General features: G+C 41.2%; 1 protein-coding gene across 11 annotated transcripts in view; it reads right to left on the reverse strand.

Annotated features, from left to right (window-relative positions):
* Positions 1–2,251: 2,251 nt before the first annotated feature.
* MYBPC1 (myosin binding protein C1) overlaps positions 2,252–25,657 on the reverse strand; it is a 362,797-nt gene continuing 339,391 nt past the window's right edge. For 10 of the 11 annotated variants that reach the window (XM_069229024.1, XM_069229023.1, XM_069229030.1 and 7 more), the window contains 3 exons: positions 20,405–20,541; positions 14,472–14,658; positions 2,252–2,867 (listed from right to left, as the gene is read on the reverse strand). In XM_069229024.1, coding sequence (XP_069085125.1) covers positions 2,767–2,867; positions 14,472–14,658; positions 20,405–20,541 — 425 coding nt within the window. In that variant the 3' untranslated portion in view covers positions 2,252–2,766. Of the gene's footprint in view, positions 2,868–8,498; positions 8,539–14,471; positions 14,659–20,404; positions 20,542–25,657 lie in introns of all 11 variants that reach the window. The other variant, XM_069229025.1, reaches the window with a different exon arrangement.

The following is a 25,657-nucleotide window of genomic DNA, read 5'->3' on the forward strand; positions in this document are numbered from 1 at the left end:
CAACACCTATACAAGTTGATACATTTTCAGAAAGTGCAGTTTTACTAAACAAGAAGGCATGGTGGACTAAGAGCTCGTTGTGGCTCATAAACTACGTCAACAAAAGTTGTTCAAAGATATAAATGATTTAATTTCATGTTCCGTTCTTTACCAGTGGCCTTTGTTAGACCGTTGAAATAAATATAAATGCATCAATTCCTGTCGTTTACCTACGCTACAGATACCCAGATCCAGTTGTGACAATAGGTGTACAGGTTTCCAGATGCAGTAGTTGCCGGTAGCCCAGATGCTATGGTCAATATCAATGGTTCTGAGGTGCAATGTTGAAGTTAGTTATGGTGATCCCTTAGATGTAACGGTCACAGTATGTTTAAAAGTTCCCAGAAGCAATGGATATATAGTTTTATGCAGAATGCAATGATGGTAAAAGTTGTGAAGGCCACTAAGAAGCAATGGTCACAAAAGGAGTACACCCAGATGCCAGGCGAATAAGAGTGAGGGTTGGAGGTTGGCTGATTCAGTGAGTCTGCATCTGGTATACGTTTAGTGCAGAGTCAATTGATTGAGTTGGTGAGACCCTCAAAAGGGTTGGGCCAGTAATAAATTGGCACACACACTTGACTGAGAGAGTTAGCAGAGCTAATACATAGACCAGAAGCAAACTGCCTGTGCCTAAGCAGTGAAGTGATCAACACAGGTGTACAAGTTACCCAGATTCAATGGCCAAAAAATCTTACACTGACATGGTCAGAGGAGGGTGTCTCCGCACACTTGTTTTATTTAACGTTTTTATTATTAATGACCTTGAGCAACATTTACAGGCCGCCTAGTCTGATTGCATGATCCATAATGAGGTCTCGCAATCGTATGTGCTTTGTGCTGGCAAGGCGATAATTTTGGCAAGGGATGAGAATTCTCTCCACTACTTGCCAAAATCTTTGACACACTGTATGTACAGAAAAGAAGGTAATTGCCAAACGATTGCTTCCAGAGCATATATTTGTTGTAAGTAGGGTTGAGAACTAAGTATTTCTTATAAGCATGACCACAATTTTACAGTCCAGGCCAGAATGAAAAACTAGGGAAATCACCTAAAGCTGTTTCCCCCCTCATAGCAAATGCAAGACAAAATCACTTTCTAAAGCGATCTAGGGCTCATTACACTACCAGTGACTAACAATTCAAGTGAACAGAAACCCATATTATCAAGCATTGGCAAATCCAACAGGTCTCGCTTTTGAGACCTGTTGGCTGACCAAAAAAATGTAAGTGCCTTTTTTTTATTTTCTAATCTTTTGTTTTTTACGTATACATATTTTTAAATGTAATTTAAAAAAATAAGGCTGCAGGTGTGGAGACGGCGGAGGAGTAGGTGGGGGAGGGAAGCAGTGGGAGTCACTGGGGAAGGGGAAAAGCAGCACAGACTGTAAAGCAACATAGGGGATGGGGAGAAGCACACAAGGGAGAGAGAGCAACAAGGAGCATGGGGGAGGAAGAGAAGCACATGAGGGAGAGAGCAAAACAGAGCTTGGTGAGGGAAGCACACTGATGAGAACAACATGAAGCACGGGGAGAGAAGTACACAAGGGAAACAACTAAAAAACACGTGCACACTCATGGAGTAGTTATGGAAAACAAAAAAGTAGTTCCATAAAAGTGAGCAGTGGAGGGACACAAGTAAAGAAAACATGCTCCAGGCAAGAGAAAAACAAAAGATGAACAAGGCCAGACATGAAATAAGAAGCAACCAACTCAGAGTGACAATAAAGCCAACCAATGGTAAGCAATGGGCGGACTTTAGGCCCATTGTAAGTTCTTTGTAAACTGACGATAGGCCTTTTTCAATGAGACGAAAATGAATACAGAAGATTTTACACACATTCCTAGCTAAGCGTAATTTCCTGGCCGTTACAAAATTGTAAAACATGAACAAATTGCTGATATTGTCAGCTGGGGATGGTGGTAATCCTACAGAGTTTTTTTTTTCAATTGAGTAAGTGGAAACTGCACATTATAACTGAAGTTTAATGCTTGGGCGTTCAGTACAACAGTTGTGGAAACTGGTCATCCTGGATACCAAAATAATTATTTGAAGGATCGTCTTTGGGGAGGTGGGCAGGGCAAGATTTCTCTTTTCCTGTCATCTGTTTACCAAGGTATGGGTCCTGGCCACACCCAGGCAGACCATGGGTACACTGATACATGTGTCGAAAAAGTATGGATCAGAATTTGAGGGTAAATCACTACATAATTTGGGCTTTTGAACACATTATTTTATTGTACATCACATAAAATATGTTTACTTCCAGTTTCATGAACTCTGACATATTAACTGTATTCTCAATGGGTACGTACAATATTTTGTGTATCAAATAGTCAGTAGCACATTGTACCATGTTCAACAACTCATCAATACAATTCATTATAAAAACAGGCACTTGTTTTAAGGCACTGCTCGATTGCCACTCCTTTAGTAGCACGCCATAGCTTCCTAAAAAGTGCATCTAGAACAGTTCATACATCATGCTTCCTTCACAGTTACTCTTTATTTTTGAAAAACTCTATCTCAAACAGAAAACGTTGAACATTATGCCTAGTTGGTTTGCTGCCGTTTATTGTTTCATTTCAACTCAAACAATCCATGCCAAAATTGTATTTTCAGCAACAGAGGGGGGAATACAATGACCACACAGTTTTTGTGCTGCGATTTCAAGGGTGTAAACTTTGCAGTACTCGGCTACTGGTTTCCAAAGCAGCGGTGACAGCTCACATCCTCTCGGGGGCACTTGCTTTCAGATCTCGCATGTAAGAGTCAATCACGGGCGGCGGCACGCCTTGCATCAGCAATCCAAAAAATGATAGCCCGCCTTCAGGAAAGAATGAAAAAATAAAATTACTGAACCATTATGGTTAGCTTTACAAGTGAAGAGCATTTTTGGAATGTATTAGGACCCATATTTAATAACGCATTTTCCCATGTGCACAAGATAAAATCCTTTCATACATTAGGCCCTATGTTTCTAGCTCAGTAAATAGTAACTTTTTGGAGTTAGTCACACTTTTCTGGCTATGTCGACTTCCAGGAGTTGTGTCTGCTTTTTAAACATCTGTATTGGTTATTTTAATCTGCTCTATAGTCCCTTGCATCGCAGATCGTTTTGTGTAAATTAAAAGTGAAAACACATAACCACAAATGCAAATTATTTTGAATGTTATCAAAAAAAATGTCTAGTTCCAGGCTTCTGCTGGAGAGGTCATTTTAGCAAGACTGTCACAGACATTGGTGTAGCTTCTGCGTGTTGGAGAGGGGGTCTGTTTGTGGTGTGGCTCCCCCTAAATACATCTAATCCTGGCTTGGCAGTTGGGTCTGGGGACCCTGGTTTGGGCCTTTCAATGTCTGTGTTGGCCTGTGTTGGTTGTATCTCATCGCCCTGATTTCACTAAGAGGTTTTATTTTGTTATTTTGTTTGGATGAGGACTTAAATATATATATCAATACGTTTACTAAAAAAGTAGCAGTAGAAGTACTCCTTGAATTAATGCAAATGTACTACTTTTTAGAATTCACAAACATTGGCAGTAGTAGGCATGGAATGCTGTGCCAGTCTCAGGTCTCCAGACAAACTACTGGCAATCAAACACCCAAAACGTAGCCATTGTTTTTCACCCAGTGTGCCAGTAGACAGAGAGCCTAATATAGGGTTTGGCAGATAGAGTAAAGTCAGACAGGATGACGGAGAACTTTATGTCTGCCACCCTCTCCTTCCCTCTGCCAGCCAAATTTAGAGATGTCCTCCGGCCCCGCAGACTTCTCTATACATTGGCAGGAACAGCCATCATAGTGGTTCCTGTCAGTGTGGGAAAGGTTTTAAGGACAGCATCATCAAACATGACGGCTGGTCGTCAACCTTTTACAAAGTCCTTTATTTAAAAAAAAAAGCAAACTCCTAAAAGGGAGTTCGTTTTTGAAAAATTAAAACCCTAATGCCTCCACACCATTGGAGTCTTTTCCCATAATCTGGTGGTAAATGTTCTTTTTTTTTTACTGTTGTATACTGGCAATGCAGACAGTAAAAAAAAGCCATGTAATGTCCACTTTAATAAATACTTCTGGCACCACTTACTGACAGGCCATCAGAGGACGTTTTACACTGAAAGTAAATTTTACTCCATCTGCCGAAAACTGGTAGTCTGCCCAAAGTAAGGCTGGTGGACCTTACGTTTGGTGGACAGGTAATCTGTTGCTGTTGCAATGCAGTATCTTTCCGCCAAAGTCTAAACCAGCCTCAGAGGCCTGCCTAATGCAAATCAGTACTGATCCTGGTCATCATGAGAACAGTGCCTTCTGAAACTTAGTCATCTGACTCATTGCACCCTGCAGCCCACTGTTTTATTGTTGGGAAATGTGAGATTCACACCTGCAGAATCTCTCTGACTATGCTACGCCTCGGTCACAGATGATGTTAGGCCAATTAGAATTATGTGATCTGCTTCCCTGGCAAAGATGAGGGGATATAGACTTGCCACATAATTAATGGACCATAGTCTGTTGACGTTAGAAATCTAAATTCTACTTCAATGGGATAAACATTAGGAAAAAAAATCATCATTCCTGAAACTATAACAGAAATACTTTGGCTGAATCACCTTGTCAGCTTCGGCTTTTATTACAGCAGACCTGAGTTTACACAGTTTTAGAGTGTGAAAGGCTGTAAACAATATATTTAAGTAAACAGCGGACAATATTAGATTGCAAAAAGGGGCTAGAAAAATAAATACAAAGCAAGCAGGTCAATAGTAATGATTCATCTGCTAGCTCTTTGTGAGCGACTGGCAGAGACTTCTGGGTAGTGACTCCTGGAGTTACAAAACTTAGAAAAGTGAAAATACGGACATTAAGGATTTTGAAAATAATTTGATCGTTCATCACTACCCAAAGAACAGCATATTGTATTATTTCACCTATTCTGATAAGTGAGTGAAAGAAAAAAGTTACGTTGAGGAGAGACACTGATTGACTGTGAGTAATCAAACAAGCAACTCAATGGTTATATTTTCTGCTAAGCAGTTTTTTCGGTAGCACCTACTGCCTTAGTGCTTTATAATATACTGTATAATCTACCTACAACAGTAATGTTGTACTGTGCTATAGGAAGAGATGCCACTGCTGTGACATAACTGGAAGGAGCTTGATTACATTGCACAGCTTTGCTTTGAGCTGTCCATGTTTTAACACTGGCAGGACCTTAAGTCGATGACCTATGGAATTCAGACAGGCATCTGTCATTATCTGCTTTCAGGACAGAAGTGTTGCAAATAATTCACTTGTCTATAAATTAATAACTTAATTATATATTATTAATGTACTATTTCTGGCACTTCTGATCCACGTTATTATTGGGCACTTGAGCCCGAGAAGAAAATATTGGTGAATGTTGTAGACAGATCTGCTCTCTGAGAATGAATATTTATACTTTGTGTCCAGTGCCCTGCCTTTGTTAGATGTTAGAATAGGCGATCGGATTAATGGAAAAAGATACTCAGTAGAGGGCATCGATTTTTAGCAATTATCTCTTTGTCCTTAACAAATTACTGTTACTTTATGTATTCGTACTATGTCTTATCACAATATATTGCGATTTTAGGATAATTATCTCACTTTAGAATGCACGCTGTTACTCAAGTCATAATATTCAAGGAGCGCAAGATACTGAAGGTCCTATATTGTCTAGTAGCATTGTATACCAGATGTGTTTAATTACATCTGAGTTTTTTTTTTAATTTAATTTCACCAATCTTTGACAGATATATGATCCATGTCCCAGAAATTACCAACAGAATAGTCTTATCCTATTAGCCAGTAATGAAAATTCAAGCAGCCTTTTTTTTAATTAACTTCCTTTTTAGTTTCTGTCCTTTTACGAAAGGTAGTATGTCTCTGGTCTAAATGGTGCAAGGTAGGTTACTCTTGGCTTAGTAAGATTTGAGTGGGATGGAGATAATTTAGCCAACATGTCATGGTATTTTCTGTTAGGGCTGGTAAGACCTACGTCTATCACCTTCATAGTAACATTAGTTTACTTTGTGTTACTTATAGTGCTCTCTGAGTGTAATGGTGCGAGCATAATCATAAGGATGGATGTTGTTGAATGGCAATGCTGTGAGATGCTGCACACATTTTGTGTCTATATTTAAGAAGTGGTAGAGCCGCATTTGGTTTATGTTGTAGAATGTCTGCATTGCTTCCTTAATAAGCAACTTAAAATGAAATGGAAAGGCTTAGGTTTTTCCTATTTGCCAATACAAGTGTTTACATCAACTTAGTCGATTCGGGGTCACAAACTCCCTAGTAATTAAATGGAGTGGGAGTAATTTACTAATAGATTTGGGCTGAAATGAGCTGAAAGTTCCAGGTGAAATAACAAGCAACAAAATATGGGTATCAGTGCAGAAACACCAATTCCTGCATATATTTCCCAACATCCTGTAATCTGGGAATATTTTGGCTCCCTATAGGAATTATCAACATTATTTCATTTCACCTATTAATGACAGATATATGTTTCCTGGCACAGGAATTAACAAATTAACAGTTTTATCCTATTAGTCCGTGATGAAATTTCATGTATCCCTTTTTTTAATTACCCTTGGTGTTAGTAACTCAGGGTCGTGGGTGGCGGCTACTGGTCAGAGCACCGCTCAACCTGTAATGGGTCCATTGTCATTTCGAGGCCTGGTCCTTCCTTGCTGAATATAGTGTTAATATCAAATTTAAGAGGTACACTTTCACAATGAATGGTTTGTGCTAAAAAGGCTCTGAAGTTTTTTTTGTTTGCCGTTTCCAATTAAGTAACTTGCTGTCATCCTAGAGAAAGTGCCTCAGCATGTGAAGCATTGGTTTGATCACAGCACTAACAAGATGGTATCATAAATCACAAAGGCAAAAGGTGGAAGAGATAGAACAGACGAAGTAGGTGAAGTTGGTTTCTTAGTAGTTTCTGTCACAGTCACTTCGTACGAGAAGGATTTACCTACAGCAGTTGTTTTTATAAATTCTAGGTTCAATTATTATGAGAAAAAGGGAAATTTTTGTGGATGGAAACTCAAGTGTGGGGGCTCCAATATGGAGGCAACAGAGTGTTTCATTGATTTAGTGGCTAACTAATGTTTTGTTGGCGGTGTTCTACAGTGCTTTGAAGCCCGAGTTATACTCCATTTGGACTCTGGCGCCGAAGACCTGATGTAAACTCCGAGCCCAGCTTCTCAAAATAATGAAAGATAATGTTTTGTTCCCATAATGCTGTTCTGTTACCTTCTCTTCATGTTGTGGGTGACATGCATGTAGTACGTACTATTGAAAATTATTTTGGCCTGTATACAGGTACTTATATTACCAGCTGTTAGGTTAGCTCAATGGGCAGGGCAAATTACTCTGCTGTAGAATCCTTCTACATAGCTTAAAGATCAAAATGTTTGAGTTCTGACAGGTAAGTCAAGCCTTCAGTTTTTCTAATTCGAACACAGAAGTAATGTTGTGTTGGAACAGTTTGGTGTACAAAAGTAGGTAGAAAAATAAGTTATAGGTGTTGCAACTTGCTGAACTTCACCTCTGTTCCACAAAACAAATATTTTTTGTAAATATCTCATCTACCAAAACAGACTAAGCTGCAAACTTACTCTTTCACTTCTAGGTGCCATGCAGGCTCTGCAGTTACCAGAAATGTCATCTGCAAGGAAACTGTTCCCTTCTAGTGAAGCCAATACACCTTATTTTTCTACTTGAAACCATTTATGGTAGAACATTCTTTTCAAATTGCTTCTTCACAACGATGTACTCCACTGGTTTGTTACATAGATGGTTACATACATAGTTGTGCACAGTTCATAAATGAAGACATGCTTTGCAAGACCTCTGTTGAACAACATGCTTTTCATGGCTTTGGTACAATAATCAGTGATATGAAGCTGTGGGAGCGAAGACTTCTTGGATATGTGTGTAGAGATCTGAGTCCTGTACAGTCAATGGTTTTAGCCACATTGTTCCGCTGCAAATTCTGCTGCAAATTCTGCTGCATTGGTACTTGCTGACAATACTCGAGGGCTGAGCTATTTCGCAAACACTTAATATTCATTGCATGCAGAAGATCTCAATGGAAGGTCATTTGCATATTTTACTTTGAGGGCTTCTCGGGGCTGGTCAGCGAGTACCTATGCTCCATTGCACTCATCTGCAACATTTGCAGTATTGAGAACTGAGGATTAAAATACTTGCAAGAGCTGCGGCATAGGACAAATAGTAGAACTCTAAAGTATTAAAATTTAGTTTACGGACACTTAAATATGAACTGAAACAAGTTAGTTTGAGTTAGTCATTAAAATAAAAATTAAATTTTCATTATATTACATAATGAAAATTTTGCCATACTATGCATACAAGGTATGTATGGTTTATATATGCAGACATAAGCTTCATATGCCAGGACCATATGAAAGCTTACCTTGGATGACAATATACACTCATAAATCCTTATTGTGCAACTAAGGGAGAGAGAGAAAAAGAAGTGGTGAGCATTTAATTGCTAATACATAAGTAGTGCACTCATTGGATGATCACATCGATGGTAGAATTATTTTTTTAAATTCTTGGTTATGTCAAATGAAAAGGAAATGAAAGCTGATGGGAGGTAAAAGGCGGGAGAGAGTGGCACTTCAACATTGTCATTAATAAGTAGAAGCTGTATTAATGTGCACAAATCGACTTGATTGGCTCTTGAAACATGGCTCGGCAGTCTGAAACCAATCAGTTTGTGCAGAGGAACTTTTATTATGAAATGTAGTTTTAAAGTAAACTAAGACATGGATACAGAGACAAACAAAGCTATATTCATCATGTATAAGCAAGCAGTAAGGTTCGTTGTTTAGTGGCCATAAAAGCAATCTACAAATGACTTTATGTTTGTAATAAAGAAAAGGCTAGAAATTATTTTTGTCTGCAAAGCAAAATAAAATCAGCTTTTTTCAGGGAGTACTCTATTTGTCTCGAATAAGAACTTTTCCAGAGGTTAACTTTACTTTATGTTAGGGTTATGCTATGGTGTTGAATGATGTTGTGAAACACAGTTCAGAATCTTACAAAGCAGTTTTTTCCCAGCTGGATAAAAACTGCTCTCAAGAAGAGTGAGAAAGATCTGATTCCCAGTTTCACTAAACATACCAGGGGTTCTCGATTACACTTACCTTTCCACAGTGTCAACCAGGGACGGCTCCTCTGCAATGGCAAAGGAGCATCGCCCCACTAGCTAAAGCCAGCAGCTGAAAAATAAAACAATATTTCATTATTATTTTATTTTTTAGCCGCTGGCTCAGCCAGCATGTGCAGGGAGGGGCATGGTTGGGCCATGGGACAGGGGAGAGGGACTGCCCCTAGGGAAGCTTGTTTGTTTGGCCAGCCGTATTAGGCCAGCCAAACAGGTTTGCGTTGTACAGCCGGGTTGGAGAAACTGCACAGACTCCCATACAGTGTCTGAGTGGCAGACCAAGCTGCTCTGACCAATCCTGATGCTACTCTCAGGCTACGTATAGCATGAGTTTCGTCAGGGGTGTACTCACGAAGATCAGAGAACGGCGGTAATGCGGAGTCATCAATATAGATTTTAAGGACCCTTTATAAGATGGAATACAGATTTAACAGCCCTGAGGAAGTCATGGGGTACACCCCTGACGAAACAAGTGTTAGCGGAGTTTGGTGATCTCCGGTAGTGATTGTATATTAACTGACTGGAAATTGAAAATTTCAAGAATAAGGACATGGGCATGGAATTTGGCGAATTCTGGTAGTGACTGGATACGTATGGACTGGATATTGAAGATTTCAAGAACAAGGATATGCATGATTGTTTCAAAACCAAGGAAAAAAGATATTAACTTTTATTTAATGGACTTCATGTTTGGATCTGTGCCTTATATAAATGTACATAATTATCAGTGATTTGTCACTGAGACTAAGGAGCAAAGAGTGATCTTCTTTTAAGTACACCATCACAATTCTTGAATATATTGGATAATTGACAAGAAGCGCCACTTACTCCTGTTTGGTCACCCATCATTATTTGTAGTACGTATAGCATGAGAGCAGCACCAGGATTGCATGGGGAGCCTGTGCTGATGTCCCAGGGACTGCTGGGACACCATCAGGACAGCAGAGGAGCAAGGCGGCGGCAACAGGAATTGGAAGATTTTTTTTAATTCTTAGAGTATTTCCCCTGTCTCTATACCCCTTGAGATTTGCGGCGGCCGTCATTGATTTCTACAAAGAGAAGGGGTAGCAATCAAAAATATCAGATGCAGTTACTTAGAATATCCAGTTGGACTCTGACTTCTCACCTTATTATCAAGGTGTATTTTTTCCTTCCATCTTCTGTACACTCTGAAGTAACCAAAAGGCAAAACACAGCACTCTATACAGCTCCTCAATAATAAACCCGATCCTTCCTGCAAAAGTTCAACTTCGGATGTTTTTGTTCAGTTAACATGTTTTAGCACACAAGTACCGCAGCTGGGGTCAGTTTGTTGTAGCACAGGTTAAAGGTGGACTCGTGTCCTCTGTCTAAACAGAGGAAGGCGTGTGGGAGTGCATTTCTGCCAGCCCTTTGAAGAAAGAGCGGCTCTACGCCTCCAGAGAACCAAAGATGTTTAGAGTGAATGCAGATCAATGATGATAACAAGTATGGCTAAAAATGTAGTCTATGCAGCCACCACATACAATTATGCTAGATAATATGCACAGTTTGACAAAGTGCTACTTATAAACAAGACCTGGTTGCATCCTTTTAAAAGAGTACACACTTTGAGAGAAGTTCAAGCTTCAGCCAAATGCTTTAAAGTTCTAGAAAAACCTCTGTTTTCCGACTCTATCCCAATTAATTTGGTTTCAGATATTATTATGTACTTTTAGTATTTCTCTCCTTCAAGTGAGGGGTGGGTGGAATGTTTCATTCCGCCCATGACTGGCATAATTTGGTGACTCAGCATTAGTTCCACAAGATTTTGTACTCGAGCCGCAGCAAAATCAACTTGGATGGCTGTGTGCTCTTGCGCACTGCATGGCGTCAATCATACTGATTCTTCAGTGCTGCTTGTGCTACTCAGCACAAGCAGTGTGACATGCATATTTTCCCCTCATTGGCAGAACTCTGTGGAATCTTGCAGAGTTATATGTAACTCTGCGGAATTCCGCAGAGTGAAACTCTGCTAGTTCTGCCCACACATACTTCAGATATATGGCTAATAACCCCTTGGACCCTGTGCCAAGGGAATCAGTGTGGTGTCACTTTCGGACTACTGCTACAAGACATTCCTCTCGATGTTGTGGGGTACAAATCGTTTGAAGGATCATTACTTGATTGTCAATATGACCATCTGAGTTCAGCCTACTCTGTGCTCAATTTTTCCTCGCTGGAGGAATGTAAGAAGGATGATTTAAGCCTTAGTCGTGTTTGGATCCACATTTATAAGACATGTTTGTCAACGAGCAGGTTGAGGGCAGTGATGGCCGAGTTTAAATGTTTCTTTTTTTTACCTATGCGCCTCTTGAAAGGCATTTATATATGGTAAATTTGTTCTAATTGATCTATTATTGAATAATGTATTTGTAGGAGAGTGGGTTGTTATTTTATTCCATCCCTTTTAGGAACACCTTAAAGATCAATGCCTCGGCGGTTCAACTTACTCAGTAGAGAAGGACTCCTTATACTGGTTAAATAAAAAGACTCCTTCAATGTCAAATACATGGCACAGTTTAGCACATCATTTATGGTTCAGGTTTTGGTCTGCTTTTCTTCTGTCCATCAGTTCAGTCCTCACAAATGGTGCACAGCTGTGGTTCATGCTCCTTTCTTGCCAAAATAAATTTGAACTGTGTTGTGGATATTTTTTTATAGATTCTGTCTTCGTCCCTCTGTTTTTAGAACCAACTGTGCCGCTGCTCTATAGTAGCAGCAGTATGCGTTCACAAAATGTATTTGTGCAAAAATAGAACCGCAAAGCACACAATGCTGTTGAAATTGTGTTGTTAGCCCTGAGAACATTTTGGGAAGGCAACTTTGAAACTAGCCCTATTTGTTAAGGGGAGCCAGACACAGCATTCCTCTGGCATCTAATATATGGTTTAGCCTTTTTACTTCCAAAATGACTGTTAGGGCCGTATATTGTGCTGTCTAAAGACTACTTAGTAGGGTGTTCAGAAGGCTTCTGTCAAAACTGTGCAAATCCAAATGGAACATTGCCGCCATGGCTACTAAGAGCACCAACACCTTCAATGAGAGAAGTCTCATAACTATAGTGCCAAAAGGTAGGAGGGGACTGCACTGAACTTGGTTCCAAGATGACAGACGGATTCATCTATTTGTACATATACTAGACCAATCTGAAGCTTGGAGACCGTTTGACACATAGATCAATGCAGTTGTGCCCTTGTCTCAGTGTAGCGCACACACAATTTAACGCCTAGAACATTGGTAGGATGAAAATGTGAGGTTCTCAATATTTTTCTTTTTAATTTTGGTAAATTTCAGGTCCGTGATCGGGTTATTGTCGATGCCAGTGAGAGTTAGACAGGGTCTCCTATTTCTGAAAGGAACCATACTAAACAGAACATATATTCTGAAATTCACATTTCCTTTAGATGTTGCTGATGTATTGTTACAGTATTGCATCTCAGATATGCAAATATTGTCCATTGGCTCTGCTTCACAAAATGTACTCAGTTGCTTTTGAAAATAGGCCCTAACTTGGCGTTTATTTAATTTTACACTCTGATTCAATGTCAAGAGATATGTGTAGCAGCTGACTGCAACACCAAGAGCTCACATTAGCTCAGAAAGGACGACGACTGTGGTTGACGTGTTAAATTTCGAATGTAGAAAAAGAGTGCCTGCCCTTCCCATCATAGGACATTACCATTTTGAATGCATAGCTGCCATGTGGGATAATGACTTTCTCCCTACCCAAGCACTGGCCAAAACATGCAGCAGGAGAAGGATAAATGATACTCATGGTTCATCCTGCATTGTCCCACATGCACCTCATTACCTGTTCACACCATCCTGTAAGCAATATTTCATACAATAACCCCCCTCTCGCGTGTATACGCAACATCTCCCAACTCCTCGGCATCAGCTATTCCCACATACTTTCTTCAATGATTATGTCAGTTTTCAGCACATTGGCCTTCTGTACCTGTGGATCTACCCACTAAACCCCTAGTATGCTTCTGGAATCAGTCTCTCCAGAAGAATGTTCTGCTTCCTTCCACGGCTCACAGTATTTTGTTGTCCCACTGTCCTCTTGAATGCCCCTTTATCTCTTAACCTTTTCTAATATGTTTCTGTGCCTCTCTACCGCTCCCCGTATATTGTTTTTCCAGATGTTTTGGCTGACACCACCGTGCCCTCTATTATCCTGATCTCTTTGAAGACTTTCTGTATGGTCCGTGACTTTGTTGTTGTGAAACTACATCTAGCACCAATTGAAATAGCGAGAGAGTGGTCTGAGTGGTGATGGTTTGTTGATGATTTCTCTTTTATGACGTCAAACAGCAGCCTTGGCTGCATTTCTTTTACTGTCGTTGTGCAAACATTTACCAGAGAGTTCTTTGGTTGCTGAAAGAGGACTTGAACATCTCAAAAAGACCTTAAAATTCTTGGATGACTAAAGCAAGAGCAAGTTGAGGAATCTTCTTCACCTGTGTGCTTATTGGTAGAAAAACATCCTTTTCATTATAGATTCACAACAATAATTCTTTAGCTTTTCTCCAAAAGTAGTACAACATAAATTTGCTGATTGGATACTTCTCCCACGAAACCTCAGAGAAATGCGTTTTTAGTAGAAATACCATCATCAGATTGGGAAATCACCCAACCTCGTTTCTCTTGATCAAGCATATTTTAATACAAGTGTAGAATTTAACATTTGTTCGTTTGGAAAATGTATTAACTTTCATCTCAACAACTTTTGCGGAATATGTGATGTGTATGTTTGCTGTGGAAGCAAAGCCTATAACTGTCCCTTCCTTGAAACAGTTAGTTTCTCAGGGTTCTGGTTGCATGTTCAGAATCTTCAGCTGTTTGCCTCAAGCGTGGACTGTCAATTACAAAATGAAACCTATAAAGTACAATCCGATCTCGAGATATTGGTGCCTGAGAACGTCCGTCAACACGAACCCGCGAACTCCTGTGCAACGTGATCTGGCCACGCACAGTTATCACAAGAGGCTTTCAGACACCTATCAAAATGCAAATACATTTTTGACATTATATTACATCGTTCACCCACTGACCCCAAAAGATCCTCGAGAATAATTTCGAAACCGATATCGGAAAACAAATACCAAACGTTTACTTGCTTATTGTGGCCTCCGCCATAGGTTAAGCAGCACTGGTAGAGACAACTTTCAAAAGCAGATGAAGGCATACCTTTTACGTCTAGTTTGCAGTCTACCTCTGCCTCCCCCAGCTCGTTCACAGCTTTGCAGGTGTAAGTTCCTCCGTCATAGGGGTTGGGTTTGCGGATCTCCAGAGTACACACGCACTGGTTACTAAACATTCGGTACCTCGGGTCATTCTGTATGATTATTCTGTTCTTCATCCAGGTAATTTGTGGCTGTGGAAACACAAGCATAGAGTGGTCAGCGCTTGGTTTACTGGCGCGGTGCACCTTGGGACACTGGTGCGCTGTTTTCTTGAGGCCCAGTTGTGTTCACGTGTTGTCGCACAATTAAAACAAGGTATTTACAGTGCAATAGGTCTCGCATATTTCGAACAAGTTGTCATCTTTTGACAACAGCGCCCACGAGGAAAAATAAAATAAAATAAAACATGAGAAGGAACTAAGAAAAGAGGACCTGGCAAAATAACAGAAAGTTAGCTTTAAAAGATACAACTTTGCAATTTTGTGCCTGCTAGGCACACTTTTGCCAGTCACCAGCCTTCTGTTTGCAGGGCACTAGAAATAAAAAAAGAAAATAGTACCTCGATCACGTCGGGAGCAGCAGACGGGCACTAATTAAGTTGAATTGATTAGTGCTTGATCCCTGCTCCACAATCAGAAATGGAAATGATGCCACACATGCCTCGACGAATTGCAAAGCTGTAGAGAAGAGTGCCACGTAAACCAACAAATAGTGAGCAACAGGCGGGCTCCAAGCCCCTTACAGAACACAACAGCGTCTCGTAAGTGAGATGCATGCACTAGGGCATGCACTCGCAGACTCGACCCTAAAAATTTAGAAATTTGTGACACACTTCATTTGAGAAGCTGCCACAGATAACAAGAAAATCATGTTTTTGCTGCTAATTCTTTTTCCTCCATTTACATTTAAAATGAAAATGATGGCATTTTATACAATATGAAACTTACACTCTACATTACAGGGCTAATTCGCAAACAAGGACCTAAAATGCACACAAATGCATGACAAGACGTTAGCGATAGGGAAAAGGGAGAACTGTGTTTAACAGACAGAAAAAAAAAGAAAAGATTTGATATCAGAAACAGCATAACGCTATACAAAATGAAGTAATAATCTGAAAGAAAATGTGATCGATCCTGCCCTGTCTTGCACTGCCATACCAATACATTTTATGAAATACAACAGCATACTGATGTAAATTAATTTGATACAGGTGTGTACGTGACTCTCACAGTTTTAATAGCAAAAATATAACATTTAAAGCAGATTATTAAAAAAAACAGATTGTAATATGAATGTTTGATCAAATGTTTGTATAGCAGATGGGAAAATTGAAGGGAATTTTGTCACTCAAATACGGCAACAGTTTTTCAATGGATTGAAATATTGTTATGGTGCGTTTCACGTGAAGAACAGCACAGCTCACTGATTTTTTATCAAGTCCTCCTAGAAACTGGTGGCTCGAACATGATCTGCATTTTACTTTCTCACTGTACTGAAGCAATTTAAATTTTTCGTGGCATGGAATTCTCATTTTCTCCAACAGGTTCAAGTTTTTTTACTCTGTATCAGTGTCTTATTGTAGCATGAAACCTATTGTTTTTTGACCCCTATGATTCCAAGGGTGCAAACTAAACAAGCAAGAGGCATGATATCTGTGATCTATTCGAACAATTCAAAATGTTTACTCCTTTCTGGAACTTCATGAGGTCTGTCTCAAGCTCTTGTGAGTGTGGGAGAGAATTCTATAAGTTTGGCAATTGTCTGTAACGAAAGCCTTTTCATTTTAACAGGCAGTTGTTAGTTAATTTACAGTATCTCTGTAGTTGTGGGTCATTTTGGTTGAAGGGCCCATTTTGATGCAATTTGTTGGGTCAGGAATGTTCCCTATATTGAATACTAGTGTATACCCCTGTGCAGGCCTGTCCAAGGCAGTGCAAGGTCCAGGAACTGTCCTGTGACCTGGAGCAGTGCATCAAGCATACCCTAAGACAGGACAGAGGACTATTGTCACTGCATTAGGTTTAGTAGATAAGTCAGTTGTGGCATTTTACCATGTTCATATAGTTGACCAGACCTTCTTATCTTTGTCAGTGAGAGTCAGTGCTTAATTTGTGCTTGTTGTTTCCGGTGCTGAGCACCAGCACTTAATTGTGAGGGGCGGCGCTTAGTTTCGTATCTCAAGCATTTACTGTGAGCAAAAGAAACGTGGGAAAGACGGAGGAAGAGAAAAATGAAGAAGAGTCAGAAAGGAGAAAAGCAGGAAGATGCAAGAGTGAGCTGAAGGGGCGGGAAGTGGCTGTTAATGGATTGAAGAGGCCCGAGGTAACTTTAGGATTACTCTGCCTCATTATTATGTGCTCGCACTTTTAATTACAGCAGCCACGTGTTTAGGAGGAGAGCTCTGGGCACCGGCACCCTATTATTTACAAATTAAGCACTGGTGAGAGTGTATCTTACTGGCCTCTTTTGTGTAAAGCTCTGTTATTATGTGAACACTCTGAACCTTGTACTGACACCCTGTGTGTATGTTGAGTGCAGGTGCACGTGTAGAATATGGACCCTGAGTAGTGTAACCACTGGGATTCCATTTGTTGCCATTGGTATATCATGAACCATTATGGAAGGTAAGGACAGCTTCTGCTGATAGTGGAAGAGTATTGCCTCACTGAGAAGGCCTGTCGCTGGAGGGTTGAGATATAGACAATGAAGTGAGGAGGATGGAGGCAGGGCAAGATTTAGAAACTAACAAGGGGCTGATGATTAGTTCACCCTGAGCACTGCTATTTGGTAGAGGTGACGGGTGGGACTACAGTTTCTGATCTTCAAGGTAATTGCTGCTATTTTGTCTATCCCTGATCATTGCTTCAAAGAGGCTGATGACAGTCAGTGCAGGAAACCTCACACTTCATTGTGACCATTTTGTGGGTGCTCTAGTTTGGAGACAGCCTCAGTGCTACCTTCTGTAAGAAGCATCACTTTTCCCAAAGGCTGTGTCTGGAGAGTAGCTTGAGAAGGGTACTTGAAAGAAAACCACCCCAAACTGGTTGTGCCTCCTGTTTTAGAACATTTTCATAAAAGTTAGACCCAAACCACCCAAATTTGTTCCTACTCGAAGTTCATGACCAAGGAAGGGCATGGCCCACAGACTAGTCCGAAAACTCGGAGGACAGCTATGTGACCAAAGCTGGTGTCCGTCTGACAGCAAGTCTCCCAAAGGTGAGGGGAATCACCTAGAATCTGTACTTTCTGCTGGAGGGACTTAAAATTGACATAGTAAGAAGCCTCCCTACTGAGAGAATGAAGAACTCTGTCTGGCCCAGCAGGGAGAGAAAATGTCTAGTAGGAGAAGTCTAGCATGTGTCTGGCCTGGGGAGCACCCACAGAAAGTTGACTTCCTGAAGGTGTGAAACCAGGAGTGACCCATGCTCCAGAGAGTAACCTGGTATCTCTGCAGTTACTGACCAGAAACACAAAAGTCTATGTGCATCTGTACATTGGCCTGAGGCAAACTGTGCCTACTTCGATGTATCACAGGGCTGCCTCTGCCTTGCCATGTGTATTGGCCCAGATCTGGACTGCATCAACCTTGTTGTGAGTATCAACCCAGGTCAGGGCTGCATTCACTTTACTGTGTATTTACCCAGATCAGGCTGAATTTACTGTTATTTGTGTACTGGAACTGGGCGCGCTGCAGCTGCCGCCCTGTTTGTGTGCTCACCAGCTCAGGGTGGGCTGCAAGTGCTTCAATGTGTGCATCAGCCACTGCTGTGATGTGCATCTATATAGAAGCAGGCTACAACTGTCAAGAGCACTGGTGCAGTGGTGCCAGGGCCTGCAAAGTGACACCAGACCATCCAGGGGGGCCATGCTCAGAGAAGGCATGTGCTGCACTCAACTTCTTTGGCGGACACTGCAGAAGCTATATACAATCACCACGGACCTCGCCTTTGGTGGGACTAAGCCTATGAACTTGCTCTGAAGAAAAAGCTAACGACTGACAACACTGAGGTAAGAACCTGAATAAACAGTGTGCATTAGATTTGTGGTCAAATGTAAACTGCACCTAAGCCTTGTTAATGCTTCTGCTATAATTTTGCTATGGGATAGATCAAACTATGGGGGTCCAGGTCGGAGAAAGCATGGAGAATGGGGCAAGGGGTGTAGCGCCCACCAGAGAACCAAGATGAAGCTGTATGCTGGAATGAACTGTGTAGTTTTGAGCACTGCTGTGTAATTGAAAGGCACTTTGTTTTTTACAAAAGGCAAGCACTGAATTGGGCTATCTATTGGTTAATTGCTGAGCTTTGAGCTCATGATGCCTATACTATGTTTCTGAGAAACGGATGCCTGCTCACTACCCTGAAAGTCAAGTGCAGAAGGGGTTTACTTGGCCCAGTTTGCAAAGTCATGGTATGACAGACTCCAAGGGACCCGTGGCAAACAACCTCAAACACCAGGGATGGTTGGCTCATTAACCATAGCTGCTCTGCACCCGTCCCTGAACAGGGCCTGACATCATTATACTAGTGCAAGTTGTACATTATCACTGTTATTCGTTATCTAATCCATGGGTCTGAAGCAGAAGAGTTAGGATCCAACACAGCTGACGCTGGTAATGAAGCAAGCTTTTGTTACCACCTTTATCTGTGGTTTGAAGATAGATCTTCGTTGAATGTGGAATTTCAAAGGTAGTTTCCCATGGACAGAAAACCGTCTAAAGTAGGGGGTACCTTAATGGGAACTATAAACAAGATCTTGATCTTTGCTTAGTTTAAATAGAGAACGCTTTGTTGAACCCAGGCCTACATGTTGCCCAGCAAGTCCACTAACTCTCCCGGCAGCTATCAGTTCTCCCTTTGAGTTTCAGGTGTATATTCGTAGTCTTAAACATATAGATAGCAAACTAGTTGTTTCTCACTAATAATGTTAGCAAGTGGAGATATATATACAATCGAGATACAGTACTCTATATGTGATACAGGCAGTATTGGAGAGGAATGGTGACAGGGTGACCTGATAGGTGTATTGTATAAAGAATGAATGGCATAACATAAATGCTGTCCTGCCAACATATTTGTACTTGGAAACTTAATCACACACTTTTTGGTTTGAGCAAATAATTCTAACTCAACTCTTAAGCGTGACCCACTCTGCATTTCTAGGTTTAACATTTACTCACAGAAAAAAAGGTTTAGTGAGCGGGCCATTAGAGGAATAGCACCACATGGTTGATCAAATCGACTCGCGGTGGGTTAGTTATCTGTTGGTCTAATGGTACAATGGGAGTGAGATGTGATGGCATTTTCCAGCACATTTGTCCCGCAGGGAAGACTGGAAACTGGTCTCTAATTGATCAGCGTCCAACAGAGTATATTCAGCTTCTACAGGAGTAGGAGGATTGTGGTCTGCTTATTCTTCTGTTAGACTTTATTGTTATAAACAGATGTGTTCACGTCATTTGAAGCGATGGGAGCGAGGCATGACAGGAGTCTAGAGAAGCAGAGGGTGATTTAATGGCTTTGAGTTTTGCTTTTTCTGTAGCCAAAACAGTGGCAAACACAGGAGGTTTGTGAGCTGCGAGTGCCTGGAAACTTGCTCTCACGGGAACAAGCTGAGGCAAAGGTAAAACTGCAGTAGCTTGATTTGAGTTTGTTTTTATTAAAAGGGGCATACGTGTACTGCATAATGGCTTGAAGGGCTCCAAAGAGATCAACTTCAGTGGCTTGTGGAGCAGTTAATAAACCATGTGGAAGAGTTCCGTAGGAAAGTGTTCAGCAAAGAAACAAGACTGTAGGCTAGTGTACCCAACTGAATCAGCCTGATTGTCAAGTACACTGAACCAGGCACTATGGAATGTTACGTGTGAAGCGATGCATCAGCTCGGCCTTACAGCGCTACCAATGTTGTTTTATGGCTGGACTTCCCATACAGTACCTTTGGATTTCCTCGAACACTGCAGTTCAGCGTTGCGTTGTAGCCCGCAACAGCAGCTGTGTGAATTAAAGGCTGAGTGAACACAGGTGGTTCAGTGAAATCAAAGTCTTTGTAATCCGGGCATTTGTAGGCTTTGCCTAGAAAGAGAAAAAAGACCAACTGAAGTGTCATTTCAGAAACAGAAGGAAAACCATCTTAATCGCAATATCCGGTTCATCGTTAAAGGTTTCTCAGTAGTGCATTGTTTTACGTTCATTCTTTGATATACTGATCACCTAAATTTACACACTATTAATTAAGTACACTAACAGAAGTGGTGATCGATACCATATATTAGAAAACACACTATCAAAAGAGCAGAAAAGCACAATGTTAACACAATGCTTTGAATGCTCTGTACTAACCTATTGTGACTGCCCTGCTTCAAGAGGTGGTATTTCATACCATGGTCACTGTGTAATTGTACATGACAGTGTGAAAAGAGACAGTTGTTTGAAGCTCCCTTTGAGGGGAGCTGGGTGATGAACACCTTGGCAGTGGTACTGGAGGGCAGATAAGCAGAGCATTGGACTTCAGTGTAGAATTTGCATGTCTTTCTGGACCATTCTTTTGTTGCCACATGAAAGTAGCAAATAATAAAACCCCTTGCTTCTCAGCATTCTTCTAGCAGTGACTTGTTCTTCACAGAAAAGTGGCTTTGTAAGGGTTCCTAAATGCAGTAGCCTAGTCAGGTAATAGATCAACCTCGGGTCCCCTTCTATCCTTCATCCTCTGTTTCACTAATGTTCTCAAGGCATAACATTTGGGCCTGATTAGGACATTGGCATTATATGGAACTTGTAAAATAGCGGACTGGATATCTGTCACGCTTGGGACGGAGTAATCCCCTCCGCCAAGGTCGTAATGAGGGTCTTGGTCTGGACAAAGTGCCTGACTGGCCAGATAGAGAGTGTTCATTTATAATTTGACTGGGTTAGTGCACATTACAAGCCTAATATTCTTTGCTTGCTTGCATAGCAACAGAGACTGCACAGTGAGGTTACATATATGATAAGAATAGCACAGAAGCAAAATATAGGTTAAGTCTAGCTGGTTGTGAGATAAATATCATAAGATCAGAATCTCTCATAAGACTCTACGTCCTCATCAGAGTCCTCATCATCTCTATCCAAGAGAGGCATGTGTGAGAGGGAGTGACCTGGGAGACAATGCTGACTCAAAGGCTGTGGTTTTTCAGATAAACATCTGATGACGTTGGGGTTGGTGGTGAGTGGGTTGGAGCAGCAGGATCAGCTGGTGGTGTTCCAAGCCCATCACATGAACTGCTAGTAAGACTGATATTAGTTTGGAGAAAAAAGCTTGCAAACCTGGCAAGATTACCTGGATGTTTGATGTAAAAGTGATGCAAGCACTCAATACCACCATAGGGGACACAGAAAATAAGATTCTGGTCAGATCTAGAAGATGCCTTCGGTCAACCTGTGGCAGGGCAAGAAGGGCCCACATCTGGGAAATCAATCACCCCTGCACCAAGGCAACCCTGTTTTAGAAGAGGCAGTAAGAGGCCAGCAACGTTTGATGATGTTAAGTTATGAAATCCTGATCTCCAATTGTGTTTAGAGGAGTCTAGTGTTCAAATGTCCAAGCCAATCGTTGACAGTGTCCACCACATGATCTAAATCTACGTACGGACTCTAGGCTTGGGCACACCCTGAAGATACTGAAAATGCTAGGGCTTTGGGCCGTCCTTTGTCTTGATTTTCAGCAATTTAGAGCTGTCATTTGACATCCACATATGATATTGCTCTCACATTTGAGAGTAGTACCTTTAGTGAAGATCAAATAATGTTATGTTACTCTGCTTCTACTCAACTGAGTACCAGCAGCAAGATTATGCCATCTAGGCAAGTGTGTCCCAAACCTGGTACTGGGGTCGGTGGACATCCTTGGCCAAATCTAGCATTTTTCTACATCGGCATATGAAAGCTCTAACACGTGATAGACCCTGTTGGCACTAACGGACCACATACCTTGGCCAAAAGATCCATCATTTATAAATACCTCTCAGACACTGAATCTGCTTTCAGTACAAGATACACGGCTACAATTTTCCCCGATGCCTTGCTCTCACCTCTCATATAGATAGGAATTAGGCCTAAGGCTGTGTGAGACTATGGGGCAGATTTCAAGAAAAGTGGCGCTGCACCGCGTGCATCGCCACTTTTCTTGCTCCCCTTTGCGCCCCCTAACGCCACAAAGTGTGTGCACTGTATTTAAAATAAGGCGCACCATGGCGCAGGGTAGGGGGCAATAGTGTCAACATTTTTTATGCTATTGATGTACGTAGGGGCCCATTGTAAGCAATTGTGTGCCCCCTTTTAAAGCCTGCTCTGAGCAGGCGTTAAAAGTAGCAGCAAAAATGATGCAGTGGAATCTCTTCAATTCCATTGCACCATTTTTGCAGTCCCCTTAATGGTGGAACGCCCCCTTTGCAGGCAATACCTACGTTTGCTTAAAACCAACAGCCATTTCGGAAAGGATTTTTCCAAATAAAAGCAACACACATCATACAAGAAATGAAAGGTCACTTGAAGTGGAGTCTAGAGAAGGGTGTAAATTGTCTATTATAGTTATCAGGTCTTATGTTTCAAGAAAATCATTTATCTGTAAGAAACCTATAAAACATACATATGTACAAAACAAAATATATATTTTCCTTCTAAATAGGACCTGCATTTATAAAACGGATTTGTACTACTCATCTACCAAATACTTTAGTTAGGTATTTCAGTCTCACAAAACTTGTGCTGATGGCATGTTGCTGGTAAGGGTTCCCACACTGCAATGGCATCTCCAGGCCCACTCTTGGGAATTGGGAGTAGTGCCGGAAACAGCGCCTCTCTTTTGGGCAGTGCTTACTTTGAGCCAGTGGTTTACTGTGCTCAGAACCCGCAGTTAATTGCCAACACCGGCACTTGACAGCTGCCATATGGTGGCGCTGTTTTTTGTAATTTAAATATGAGCAGAACAACCGTTGTCTACTAAATCAATATACAGCCTTTCTAATAGGTTTGGGGGCCTTGAACTCTATGGATTGTCACACTTGTAACAGTGTGATGGTTAGCAGTTGTATAGGTACAGCCATTGGCAGCTTTGACAGTGACAATACATGGCGGAAGCTGCAGTGGCCTCCTGGTGTGGGCCCTGGCACTTTTCTTTTTTGTTGCTCCTGAGTATCTATTGTGGCAGACTCACTGGCTTCTTGCACTCCCTTCATGGGAAAGTCATCAGTCCGCAGATAGCAACAAGGCACAAGGCTGAGCATTCAATGAAATTATGTTTAAAAACATAGTTGAATCATGTTAAATTCCACGATGACCTTCCTCATTTGAAAAACAATGTGCTGCTTAGGACAACCCACTTAATAATTTCACACTTTACACCATATAAGGACCTCTTTTTCCAGTTCTGCAGTGTATATCACTGCAGTTACATGGGAAACTCTACTACTAAAAGGGCTTATACTTATCAAATACAAAGAAACTCCAAGGGCTATTTGCAAAGTTAACTTGCACTTGTCAGTAATTTACCTGTGCATGGTTTCTATTATGCTTTGTAGTAACTTCAGTACCTTGGGCTATTCACAAAGTCTGTGTGTAAAGCTACTTCAAAGTCTAGACTTACACATCCTCACCCTACGAGAAAGGGGGGGGTCAAATTTACAAGTGTAAAGTTACTACTGCCAAAAAGAAGCAGCAGTAAGTCCAGAGCCATGCATACCAATAACTGATACTGCAACACACTCCTATAGAATATAATGAGATAGGGATTTAAAGTACACCTCATAGGAAATAATGTTAAATTCAGCGAGTTTTCTTTATAGTGCTTCTTTTCTGTCTGTCTTGGAAACTATATAAGTAATGTTCCTAGTCCACCATAACTTTAGTTGATATCAATAGAAATACAGGGGTGGGGTGGATAAAACAATTCACTCACTCGTGTTACGCTTGAGCACTGAGTTTCAGAAAAACTCTGCCAACCACAGCATGGCAGAGTTTTCCTCATGAGCAGTTCACCAACGTTAAGGTGGCGAGAGTGAGCAAGAATGTACTTCCCCTAGTGTGATTTATGTGGACTAAAATGCCTCCCAGTGAGATTTCTCAACACGATTGTCGTGGCAGGTCATGATTGTTTGAGTTGAGAAAGCTTCCACTGAGTAGAAAATCTACTTGAGCGACAGAAAGAAGCAGCGTCCTCTGGCAAGCCGTGTGGTGCTGTTCGTGCTGATTTTACAGTGGGGAAGAAGCTCCCGGTGCTAAAAATCAGAATGAACAGCACAACCTGACCAAATTCTTCCCGCTCATGGAACTCTGCGGAAACTCGCTGTTTTTATATAATTCCAAGGATTGATGTGGAGGGAAAGTCCCCAAGTTTGGCCCACCCCTTTGTACTTAATGCAAGTGTAACCTTCAAATTAAACTGGAGTTTGTTTCTTACATGTGTCTTGCATAGGTTAGCACATTAAACCAGAACGCTTGGTTGCTATTTTTGATGAGGTCTGGGTTGTTGACTGTTTGAAGAGTAACTGTTTGTGCTGAAATGGTAGAGCAATGACAGGCTATTCTTGTTGAATTAAGCCCGTAGCTGCATACAGAATGGTTTCTCAAAGCTTTTTCTGATGGAAGCTAAGTGAGTGATGTCATGATAGTTGGTAAGGTCATCTGAGTGCCGGGTATATTCTTTCAGCAGTTGAAGGAATGGCCCTGTTTGAGGTTGTATGAGAAGGGTTCTTGGTTTAGGGAGACTATGAGGATGTTGATGAGACAGTGTGAAGGCAGCACCAAGAACAAAGTTCACTATGGATGATAATATATTGCTTTCTTTAATAGCTGTAGCCTTGAATGAGTTGAGGATATTGATTCAGTGTATGAGAGAAGATTAAATGATGGTGGTGGCACAAAGGAGGATTGGAGGCAGAATGGAGTGGAGTTCTATGTTGTTCATCTTCTTGGTGAAAAAGTGATTGATGGTGTTGTGGGCAAAAGCAGTGATTGACAACTTTGAGGACAGCGCCTTGAGACCCTAGCAGGTGACCAGTTGCGCTTTACAAGTATTATGATTGATTGATTGATGGCAGTTTTATTGAGCAAGGCTTTGCTGCAGTGATAAGGCTCTTTATGTTTGTGTTTAATACTGCTGTGATTCTTGGGATCATAGCCATTCAATCCTGCTCTTTTATAGAACCCTCAAATC

This window comes from Pleurodeles waltl, chromosome 4_1 (genome assembly GCF_031143425.1).
Source record: "Pleurodeles waltl isolate 20211129_DDA chromosome 4_1, aPleWal1.hap1.20221129, whole genome shotgun sequence".
In the NCBI taxonomy this organism is placed as follows: domain Eukaryota; kingdom Metazoa; phylum Chordata; class Amphibia; order Caudata; family Salamandridae; genus Pleurodeles; species Pleurodeles waltl.